Source organism: Ctenocephalides felis, unplaced genomic scaffold, assembly GCF_003426905.1.
Source record: "Ctenocephalides felis isolate EL2017-DRISC unplaced genomic scaffold, ASM342690v1 CF-g0.4_SCAFFOLD_01604, whole genome shotgun sequence".
Classification (NCBI taxonomy): Eukaryota; Metazoa; Arthropoda; class Insecta; order Siphonaptera; family Pulicidae; genus Ctenocephalides; species Ctenocephalides felis.
Genome location: NW_020537758.1, coordinates 58,863,391 through 58,876,312, shown reverse-complemented (window position 1 = coordinate 58,876,312; position 12,922 = coordinate 58,863,391). Strand labels below are relative to the sequence as shown.

At 29.5% G+C, this 12,922-nt stretch overlaps 1 protein-coding gene across 1 annotated transcript in view; it reads right to left on the bottom strand.

Moving 5' to 3' along the window:
• Positions 1 to 7,740: 7,740 nt before the first annotated feature.
• LOC113373992 (endothelial lipase-like) overlaps positions 7,741 to 12,922 on the bottom strand; it is a 41,759-nt gene continuing 36,577 nt past the window's right edge. The window contains exons 6-8 of the mRNA XM_026614251.1: positions 8,197 to 8,346; positions 7,855 to 7,998; positions 7,741 to 7,797 (exon numbers count right to left, since the gene is read on the bottom strand). Of these exons, the coding sequence (XP_026470036.1) occupies positions 7,741 to 7,797; positions 7,855 to 7,998; positions 8,197 to 8,346 (351 nt within the window). The remainder of the gene's footprint in view (positions 7,798 to 7,854; positions 7,999 to 8,196; positions 8,347 to 12,922) is intronic.

Sequence of the window (12,922 nt, the reverse complement as noted above, 5' to 3'; positions counted from 1 at the left end):
ATCCTATTGAAAAACGACGGTTACTACTTACCACTATTACATTATGCCCCTGGCTCCCCTTTATAATAAAATATTTCATAATGCAATAGATATATATTTCTTCGCTGCAATTTAACACTTATATTTAATTATGCCGTGATTATCTACTTATAATTGTGTGAGCTTAATCTAACATCCCCTGTTTATCCATAAATTTAAGACGTGGCTTCAAAACACGTTTTAGGTTTGGATTTGAATATTTTCTAAGCATTGATTCCTTTCCAGTATCTGTTCCTTCTAGTTCATCCATTATGTCATCTGATTCCTCAAAGTTATCGTGCATCAATATTGGTTTTAGACAAGTTGATGTATACAAGGCTGCAATACAAAATAAGGGAATATTTATATTATATTTATAATGGATATAAAATTGTAAATAAATTAGCAAAATATTTTTTAACATAGTCCATCGAGTAGTAGAAGTTTATCACCCGTTCCTCGACCCAATTGATATCATGCATCATGATCAGTGCTGCATTAACCCATATACCCGTGAGGCCCGGGTCTAGGCGGCACAATTTGGGGGGCGGCAAATTTTTGAGAATGTAAAATTTTAACTCCGAAAAATTGTTACGGCAATATTTTAAAGGATTGATTCCGATCTGTTTTTATAAATTTACTGATAATTTTCTATGAAAGAGAATGTTATTCGTTTTCAATCAAACTTATTATTCGAGGGCGCCACATTGACATTTTTATTAATGCATAAAATTTAAATAAACTAGTTGGTTTGGTATTTAGCCTTGAGGCAAGTTACATGAACTTCCCGATATGTATAAATAATCGACTTAATCAAAAAAAAATGTGTAAATAATATACTTCATCAATCCTACTTTAAAAAAAACGATAATAATTTTAGCAAAGTTTGACGAATTTTTAAAATTAAACTACTTGTCGTAAGGGCGTAATATTACAGTAAGTTCTATAAGACCATGATGTATATAGCCAAAAAAGTTCCATGAAAATCGGCTTAAATTTTTTTCAACAGTTAATTACAAGAAAACGGCTCGGTAGATTTTCATCTAAAACTAATCAGTATCATTCCCAACTAATATCTTTCGAACAGTTTTTGATTTTTTAAAATCGGTTCGGTAGGATGAGCTTAAATGTGGACGAAAAAACTTAACATAAGAAGCAAAAATATTTTGTTGTAGAGTCTGAAAGTGAAAAAAATATATATAGATAATATATTCTATAGTATTCTATGAATAATAGAATAGAATTTTAACAATGTTTTGTAATTTTTGCAATGATAATAATTGTATTATTCTCATATTAAATGAAAGTTGTAAAATATTTTTTGATCACTTCCAAAAATATCATACTAAACTTGCTAAAAACGAGTTAATATGACTCTGTTGCTTTTCACAATTTCTTTCTATTAATCTATATGTAGTATATTTCTAATTGTAGATATATTTACGATCCTAATATATTTTCCATAATATTTATATGCTTATGTTTAGTTATACTATATTTATATATTATTAACTTCAATTATATTGAATGAATATTAGACTTATATTGGAAAATATTAATTAAGTTTGTAGAATTTTTTAATATTGTAGTAAAGCTATATTTTGAAATTGATCTAATATAACATGACATTAACTTAAATAGAATTAAGATTAAGAGTAGTACATGTGTGTTTGTAATAAATTTTTGTAAATATATTTTATATTATTCATACATACTTTTTTTAAATTTTTTTTATCAAAAATAATTCTAATTATTTTAATTATGACTAAAGTTCTAATATCGCAATTTAGTTTCTTTGCAATTTTTATAAATATTAAACAATGTTATAGTATTTATAATAATCTGTTTGAAAACATTTAATATTCCTCGAACATTTCGTTACGGTACAGGAAATTCCTAAACTAAAGGTCGACTAAAGATTTTACCATGTGTGAAAATTAATTCAGATATATTATTATCTGGGTGTATAAGCTGAATAATCGATTCTGGATTAGTTACTTGTAATTTCTTTACATTTTCTGATCGAGTTGCTGATCAAATAAACTGTTAAAATTTTTTTTTATAAAAGTTTTAATTGTATTTAAATAGTAACACTGAGAAGTATATTCTCATGAAGTGAAATTCATAGTTTATTTATGTTATATAAATATATATTTAGAAATCTAACATTATTTTTTATCAATTAAATGATCAAAATTAAATGATGTAATAATGTAATGTATGTGCACATGTGCTTACATATTACAAATAATACACTCTACTTCAGGGGGCGTCTATAAATCACGTGAGTTTATTAGAAGAAGGGGAGTTGGCAAAAAATCAAAAAATATCACTTGGGGGACGAAGAGGTACAGTGAGATATTACGTGTATTTATTTTTTACCTATTTTTTTTAAATCTAAACATTTAAAAAAAAACATTTTTTTTTTTCATAACTAAAAATACACGTGATGTTAGGGAGAGCGTCGATAATTTTGAATATCACCACGTATCATCAAGGGAGTGTCCAAAAATCCTTGAAAATTGATCACGTGATTAATAGACGTCCCCTTATTTGGATGCAAGCTTCTTCAGTGTTTAGTTTTCATCCTTGGTACTTTTTCTTTGACTTTTCATTTCGCCTTTTATTCATTTTTAATTGAACTATATCATCTTTTTTCTGTATTTTTTCATCTTTTCTACATATTGCTTTTGTAAAACTTTTTTCTCAGTAGGTACACACTTCCTTTTTATACATCTTAAACCCACAATACTATAGTCTTTCTTTAGTGTTTGCTATCTGTATTAGTTTTTCTTACAATTAGTGCCGTCTTTGCGCACCAAGGCCAAATTGGTCAAATCTTCGATGGCAAAAAGCTTTTTTGTTGGTGGTGCAACTCGGAGTTGGTGCAATGACTATTTAAACAATTTAGCAATCCCAGAAATTGTTACGGATTATCAAAGATTCATAAATTTTAAACCAAATAATATATATAAAATTTAAAATTACTCGATAATTATAACATAAAAAAATTTGTACCGCTTGAACAAAATGAGGCACATGCACACTTCTGTTTACTGTCACCATTGGGCACAGTATCTATAACAACAAAATGCGGGGGAATTTACATGTGCAATCTAGACAATATAATATTTATGTATGGTTTAAGATCCTATTGAAAAACGACGGTTACTACTTACCACTATTACATTATGCCCCTGGCTCCCCTTTATAATAAAATATTTCATAATGCAATAGATATATATTTCTTCGCTGCAATTTAACACTTATATTTAATTATGCCGTGATTATCTACTTATAATTGTGTGAGCTTAATCTAACATCCCCTGTTTATCCATAAATTTAAGACGTGGCTTCAAAACACGTTTTAGGTTTGGATTTGAATATTTTCTAAGCATTGATTCCTTTCCAGTATCTGTTCCTTCTAGTTCATCCATTATGTCATCTGATTCCTCAAAGTTATCGTGCATCAATATTGGTTTTAGACAAGTTGATGTATACAAGGCTGCAATACAAAATAAGGGAATATTTATATTATATTTATAATGGATATAAAATTGTAAATAAATTAGCAAAATATTTTTTAACATAGTCCATCGAGTAGTAGAAGTTTATCACCCGTTCCTCGACCCAATTGATATCATGCATCATGATCAGTGCTGCATTAACCCATATACCCGTGAGGCCCGGGTCTAGGCGGCACAATTTGGGGGGCGGCAAATTTTTGAGAATGTAAAAATTTTAACTCCGAAAAATTGTTACGGCAATATTTTAAAGGATTGATTCCGATCTGTTTTTATAAATTTACTGATAATTTTCTATGAAAGAGAATGTTATTCGTTTTCAATCAAACTTATTATTCGAGGGCGCCACATTGACATTTTTATTAATGCATAAAATTTAAATAAACTAGTTGGTTTGGTATTTAGCCTTGAGGCAGTTACATGAACTTCCCGATATGTATAAATATCGACTTAATAAAAAAAAATGTGTAAATAATATACTTCATCAATCCTACTTTAAAAAAAACGATAATAATTTTAGCAAAGTTTGACGAATTTTTAAAATTAAACTACTTGTCGTAAGGGCGTAATATTACAGTAAGTTCTATAAGACCATGATGTATATAGCCAAAAAAGTTCCATGAAAATCGGCTTAAATTTTTTTTCAACAGTTAATTACAAGAAAACGGCTCGGTAGATTTTCATCTAAAACTAATCAGTATCATTCCCAACTAATATCTTTCGAACAGTTTTTGATTTTTTAAATCGGTTCGGTAGGATGAGCTTAAATGTGGACGAAAAGTTTAACACTTTTTTTCAACAGTTAATTACAAGAAAACGGCCCAGTAGATTTTCACCTAAAATTTATCAGTACCATTCCCAACTAATATCTTTCGAACAATTTTTGATTTTTTAAAATCGATTCGGTAGTTTGAGCTTAAATGTGGACGAAAAGTTTAACACTTTTTTCAAATTACAAAGAAACGGCTTGGCAGATCGTTGCACAAAACTGACAAACGATAATCCTCGCCGAAATACATCAAATGGCTTTTAAATTTCTAAAATCGGTTCAGGCGTTTTTGAAAAAACGTCGATCAAAAGTCTAATTTTGACAAATGCCAAAAAGACCATACTGATTTTTGCAAACTTTGACGAATTTTTAAAGCTGAACCAGTTGTCGTGGGGCCGTAATATTTTAGTATGACCTAGAATCGTCAAAAAAATAATCATAAAAATCGTCGATTTTTTTTTTTTAAACTTTATTACAAGAAAACGGCCCGGCCGATCTTTATCAAAAACTAATCAGCACGATTCCCAACCAATATCTATCGAACGGTTTTTGAATTTTCAGAATCGATTCAGAATTGCGGGCTAAAACGTGGACGAAAAAATTTTCACTTTTCTGCAATTTACAAAGAAACGGCCCGGCCGATCGCCGCACAAAGCTCAGAGACGATAGTCCTCATCGAGATACATCAAATGGCTTTTAATTTTTGAAATCGGTCCAGCCGTTTTGGAGAAAACGTCGATTTACGGCAAAAAATCTGTTCACACACACACACACATACACACACACACACATACTTTTTCCAAATTTGGTCTCATTCGATTCAGAATGGCTCGAAACGTCGAGAAAACATAAAATTAGCGATTCGGATTTTTTGATGAAAACATAAACTTCTCCTTCGGGAAGTTAAAAGTTTAATGAATAATAAAGTTAAAATAAAGATTATCAAATTGATAAGTTTTTTTGGAGAAATATTAAAGCTATGTTCATTTTTTGTAACTTAGTTAAGGTGAATCTTACATATAAAACGCCTTCAAAATTGTTCGATGGTTTCTTATTTTATTTTTGGTATTAAATAAAACCATAGCAAATTAACATAATATATTAATTGTTATTAAGTGATAATTTAATGATTTGTCTTTGTTTGTATACCTATACATTTTTTTTCTTTCAAAATAAATTCTATAGGCTAAAACTGAATCCTAAACTAAAATATCTGACACTTTGGTTTGCTTATTGGCTTTCACTTCACAGGTAAATTATATTACGATATAGTAATTCAAAAAAACTAAATTGTTTATATATATTCACGTTTCTAAATCTTCTGAACATTTTGGCATGCCTTAGGAAAAATGGATATATGCATGTGTTCTCGCGGACGATTTCGAGATGGGTCATCCGATTTAAATGATTCAATTATCGGGAAGATGTGCTGATTAGTATTTTAGTAAATACAGGTTTACCCATTTCGGAATAGAGGCAAAATGATGAAAAATTACAATAGTTTTTTTTAGAGAGCCCCGTTCTCTATCTGAGTAAAAAAATCAAAATCAAAAATTTTTAACGTTTTTGGTGATCCAAAAAAAGAAAATTTGGTGGTTGAAAATTATCAATTAACATATGCACATAAAATTATCTATTTTATGATTATTTTATAAAAATTGCCTGAAAAATATTTTCCATTTTAATAACTTTAAAGATTTATAGAAACTACGAATAATATAGATAAGAGTCGAAAGCGATTGACGAATCATTGGCACTCGACTCGTATCTTATCGACTCTCATCTGTCGTACCTCACTTCAAAAACCTGTTGAATCTAATTGAAATTAACAATACATCTTATAAAACAATTAAATAACGTATACTTAAAAATTATATTAATGCCTCGTAAACTAAACAAAAATGTTCACAATAAAAAAAATAGCAATGATTTTTTGTTTTAGATTTTCAAACATTGCTCTTTATCACCAAATAGAAATGTCATATGAGCGTGACATAAAAAATTGTGAATTTTGATACATTAAGTTTTCTTATTATAAAAAATATACATAGTCCAGTCATTATAGTAAGTTCACCTCGGAATTCGAGATACCTAGCTGTAAGTCTGTAAATACTTGTATATTGACAACCTAAAGTTGTCTCAAAACCTACATATGGTAGGGTGTCAATACCATATGTAGGTTTTGAGACAACTTTTAGGGTGTCAATATACAGTATTTACAGACTTATAGCTGGGTATCTCGAATTCCGAGATTCTTACCTAATTTAAGCTTAAATCGAAGTGATAACTAGTTATACATTATTTCCCCTCGGACATCGAACATTGTTGTTAAAAAAGACTTAACTTTACTTGTTTTTGAGATATCGGTGGCAGACCGTTTTACTCGTGCACCTTAAAACCGCGCAAATGAATAACATAAATTCTACTTCTAAAACCTACACAATGAATAATATAAATTCTATTACTTACCCATAAATTTACAAAGATCGAGTTCTTTTTCTACATCCTTAAGCGTAGGTATGTATCCATCATATTGAAGTTGTTGCATAACATAAGTTAAATTATCGTGATAATAACGAAGAAGTTCATCTCTGTTATTCCAAAATACATCTTCGTTACATGATCCATATATAAAATATAATAAATCAATTGCAGGAGAAGCGTAGAACATACATTGAAAGTCCAGCTATAAAAAATTAGACTTTTGATGATTGCATTTTTACAATTCGTTTAGATATATATTAAGATCAATTAAACCTGAATATGTCAAACATTTACTTTACACCATCACAAAATTTGAAATAATCATCTTCTAGTTCAAATAATTTTGCCTATAATTTTCCAAAATTCATATTGTAACGACAATTGGCATTGTCACCAAAGGGTTGCACAACTTTCTGTGAAAATGGCATCCCTCCACCCATCTCTACAAGGGTTCATGCAAAATAAGGCCCAAGTCGAGGGATGAAAACAAGCATAAAAATATGTAATATCTTCCGAAGAGGTCGGTCGGGTCCAGGCGCCAGCCCTTGGGCTCGCTTAGTGTATAGTAGTGTGTGTGTTGTGCCAGGAGAGAAGAACCTGTTTCAGCAAAGGTCAGATGTATTTGTTTATTAGCTATTCTCTACGTTTACGTTAGGCCGTCAGTCCGTTAATCCGACGTTACGTTAATCCGCTAGTAATTAATAAAGATTTATCAGTACGTTAGAGTTTAGGCACAGGACATGACTGTACGTAGGTACAGTCATGCCCTCAGATCTATAATGATAATTAATTAAAATAAATAAGATAAAAGTACATTATGTTTCATTCGTGTAGCAGTGATGTTAGTTCCACAAGTAATTACAGGGTGTTTACAGAAGTCGGGTTGAGAAGTTGGAGTAACTCTTTCGTAATGGGGATGCAATACTAAGATATAATATTTGGCAGTCATTGCAATCTCCAAGAAGGCGGCATCACCACTAACTCGTCACAATATGTTATATTCTGATAGTCAACCAAAAAAATGATAATAAATGATCAGATCATTTCATTATTACTCACCAATATTACATCTTCAATCTGGCCTTCGTCATATTTAAACATCATATTGTTGACCCACAAATCTCCATGGTTCACAACACTGAACGGACAATCTGCTCTATACAATATTTTTAATCTGTCCATTACTTCAAATTTGATCTTATCCTGAAAAATAAAGAATAGTAATTATTGTTAAATGAGAAATAAATATCCCTGAAATTAATCATAATGGCACATGAAAGTTAAAAAAATAATATTCAGGGCTTTTACGGGTTTTTGATTTCAATTTTCGAATATAAATCTATTAATAATCCACTAATTTAAATTTTCAATTAACTAGCAATATTTTTTTGAGTTACTTACTAGTTTGTCTGCTATAGTGAAATAATCCTCACCCCATTGTCTTGCTTGTTCCGCTGTTGCTCCAATACATGCATTACAAAACTTTTCCATAGAATCATTTTTTGTACAGCTGATAAAAGATTCTGTAAACGGCTTGAATTTCGAAGAATTCTAAAATATAATAACACCGATTTTATGTTTGTATATATAATGAATAAAAATTTAACTTCCCGAAGGAGAAGTTTATGTTTTCATCAAAAAATCCGATTCGCAATTTTAGGTTTTCTCGCCATTCTGAATCGAATGAGACCAAATTTTTAAAGAGTATGTGTGTGTGTATGTGAACCAGATTTTTTGCCGTAAATCGACGTTTTCTCAAAAAACGGCTGGACCGATTTCAAAAATTTAAAAACCATTCGATGTATCTCGATGAGGACTATCGTTTGTCATTTTTATGCGACGATCGGCTGAGCTGTTCCTTTGAAATTTGGAAAAAGGTATTAAACTTTTTGACCACATTTAGGCTCATACTACCGAATCGATTTAAAAAAATCAAAAACTGTTCGAAAGATATTAGTTGGAAATGATGCTGATTAGTTTTAGATGAAAATCTACCGAGCCGTTTTCTTGTAATTCGTTGTCGAAAGAAACATTTGAGCCGATTTTTATGAAACTTTGTTTGATGATATATATCATGGTCTTATACAACTTATTGAAATATTACGACCTCGCGACAAGTAGTTTAGTTTTAAAAAATCATCAAATTTTGAGAAAATGAGTAGTTTTTTGTTTGTTAAAATTAAAATTATACGATTTACTTGGTATAACGGTGGAGTACTTGGTCTTAATGAATATACTAAACCATTAAAGTCGTACGGAAACTTGTTCAATTATAAAAATTATTAATTTTTAAAAATTTGCTTTTAGAAAATTCTCATTGTTAACGTGTTCGTACGTTTTCAATTATGTGTAATAAATCTACTCGGAATACTTTTAATCACTCATAAATTAATTTATTTTCTATTGATTAAGTCGATTAATTACACATATCGTAAAGTTTATGTAACTTGCCTCAAGGCAAAATACCAATACCAACTAGTTTTTAGTTATTTTTAAAACGAAACTTTGAATGATGTTATTAGTAAACATTTGTTTTCTAAATTATTTATATAAGTTATGTATTAATATAAGTTACAAATTAAGTTTACATATAATATCTGTAATTGTATAATTGTATTGTATTTTATAAATATTAATATAAATATAAATATTAATTGTTTTAATTTCAATTTATATACTAGAAACAAGCACTAAATATGATGGCTTTACATTACGATATATGATTTGATCTAACATGACTCGACATGCCTTGTCTATCATGCGGAATTAAACGAAATTATTTAAATGGCCCTGAACACTTATATAATACATTATAGATACACTCGTACAAACTTCAAGCGGACGTCAACAGATTTCTATTTTGTTTGTTTTTTCCTTACATGTTTTTGCCTAATTAATTCATATCAGCATATTTAAAAATAATATGATATTTTAAGTCGTACAATGATTGTGCAAATTATCAGATTGGTGGGAGTCGTATTTTCTTAATAACTTTCCGTATGGCAAGTTATGGTATTCGTAAAATAATCGAAAATCAAAATGTTTACGTATCATTGCGTTCTGAACTCTTCTGACCATTCTGGCATACCTTAGAAAGAAATTGTGTGTATACGCACAGGGCCGGTCCTGCCTTGCATGCGATGCATGCAAAAAATGCGGGCGCACGCCTTAGGGGGCGCCAAAACGAGATTCGGAAATGAAATTTATAATATATTATTCACATTTTTTTTTTAATATAAAATCTAGAATACTTAAAAGGTTATAATAAATAATCTAACTTCTACGAATACGGAGACAGAAAAAGCATATTCAGTTTGCAATGTGATATCAGTAGAAACAATTCATTACTCTGCAAATTAGTAAATTATTGTTCTGCTTGTTGTTTAATGTACTTATTCAATTTTTCTTCGTTTGAAGTTAATGTGGAATCGAAAAAGAAATCATCTAGTGTTTAATCCCATAAGCGCAACCCTACGAAAGTTTAAATTATTGGGCAATATTGACGAAAAATTGCGTTTGAACGAAACTTGTTAACAAAATAGATTCAAATTATAATAGAAAAATGGAAAATGGGAAGTCAATGCTTAGAAAATGGCTCATTAAGACCGAGAAACTGAATAGTATAACTTTTGTTTTTGTTGAAAATGTTTCGCATCTGATGAACTTTGAACATTGAAGATATGCGTGGTTATAGTATAGGAGGCAGAAACGTTTTCAAAACAAGCATTTTAACCAGACTGTTTTTTTGGGATGTGGTCCTTGGTGCTCTCTCGGTCGGAATACGGGCCGTCTGGCAGCCGGAAGTGGCTGCGTTAATTAGTGCGTAGCCAACTTGTACAGCGCGATTTCAAAATTTTGAAAGCATCTTAGTCAGTCCAATTTTCATTTTTTTGTCTTCGAATAGGTTCACCAGACTCACATTTTTTGTTGCCAGTCATTTTGGGCGCTGCCAAATATGTGCCAGACGCTAATTTATTCTTTTTTTTTTAAATTCAAATCATTTTAGTCAGTCTGTAATTTCAATATTATGTTCGTTAAGGGTCAAGAAACATAATATGGAGCAAATATGAAAATGGTAGCAAAATTTACTTTGGAACGAAAATATTAAGGCTTTTTTTATAACTAGCGGTGTTCATATTCTAAATTTATATTATTAACTATGAAAAAATAATACATATCAAATATAATAAGTTGTTTTTTCAATATAGTTTAAGAAATATGTGTTTCTTTGTATTTTTTACTGATTTTTGGACAATACTTTTAAAATACATTTAAAAATTTAACTTTAAAACAACAAACTGATACTCTGAATATGACGGAAAAGCAAGGATAAATACAAATCGGCTCTTACGATATCAATAAGGAGAAGTTTACGACGCAATTTTGGATATTGTAAATGATGAAAAATTAAATTAAATTTAAATTTAAATAATCCAACATGAAATGTGAGTGTTATGATTGAAAATAAAAAGCTAGTTTTTTTAGCTCTCTTGGCATGATTTGCTCAATAGATTGAATCGCATAATAAATAAGTAAAATGTTTTATTATTTAACCCATATATTAATATTGCACATACGTTAAAAATAATCGAAATTTTAAAAATATTTGATTATAATCAACCCGCAAATCGCCTCGATTTTCTAAATAAATTTAAAATCAATATATTTTATACGCTTTTAGATTAAATCTATTTTTTGTGTACTAAATCCAAAATAATTAAAAATTAATTTAAAAAAAATATGTAGATATTTATATAAATTTAATGATAAACTGTTGAAACAGTTGATATAGATAGGGGGGGGGCGCTAGAACAAAAGCTGCATGCGGGCGCTAAGGACCCCAGGACCGGCACATACGAAAGGAACGAAAAACGAGAAAATGTTAAACTGACTAATATGTTGAAGCCCACTTCAAATAAATAATTAAAACTTTGCTATTCTGTTTACATAATTCTTATAAATATTAATTAATAATAATTAATTAATTAATTTCTTTGTTTATTTACTTTTTATGTAAACATATATAAATGTCGTCGCTCAGTTTATAAACACAATTTTATAATGTTCTTTTTGAAAACATTTGCAATTTTTTTAATATTTCATTACGGTGCGGAAAGTTCCTAAAATTTGCTTAAGACACGATGTCATGCAACACTATAGTTATAACATAAAATACAATCGATCATCGAAAACAATATTATATGCTTACTTTTTCATATAAAATTTTCCAGCTGCATGTACCTTGCTATTTTTTAAAAACAACTTGCAATGATCTAAATCCATCCCCGTCTTCCTGTCAGCTAAAACATAACCAGATTCCTTTAGATCTTCGAGAATTATGCAAGCGGGAGTTTCATCTTTGTAGTGGAGTAATCTGAGAAGATTTTCTTTGATTTATTAAAATAATGATGGAAAAACATTATTATAAATGATAGCCAATTATTACTTGTTATAAATAATAATATATTATTAATAATAAATAATAAATTCTAATATTATATATTATTAATTATTCGCTATTAACTTCCCGTAGGGTAGTTATAGTAATGGGCCGAAAATCGAAAATGAAAATTTTTGCATTTTTTCGACGTTTTGAAGGTTTCTGAACATTTTAGCATACATCAGAAAACAATAGATATGTGTGTGTGTTTTGTATGTCCGCATTTTTTCGTCCACGTTTTCGGGCGCACGGATCAACCGATTTGAATGATTTACATTTCATTTCTATTGATAGGGAGATGTGTTGATTAGTTTTTAGCAAAGGCAGGTCCAGCCGTTACGGAGATACGGAGCAAAAAGTGCAGAATATACAAATCAAGTTTCTGATAGAACGGAGTATCCGATTTGAATGATCCAAAAAACATTCAATTTGTAATGATTGGGAGAAGAGGCGAATAGTTTTTGGCAAAGGCAGGTCCAGCCATTTCAAAGATACAAGGCTAAATGTGCAAACAATTGCAGTTTTTGAGAGAACTAAGCATCCTATTTGAATTATTCAAAAAGCTTTTGCTTGTAATGAAGAAATTATTGCTTTTGGTATTTTTTTTTTAATTAAATAACATTTTTATTTTTTTGAATATCGAAAATAATTCATTTTTAATTTTGTTCTAACTAAAGCAATAAAAAA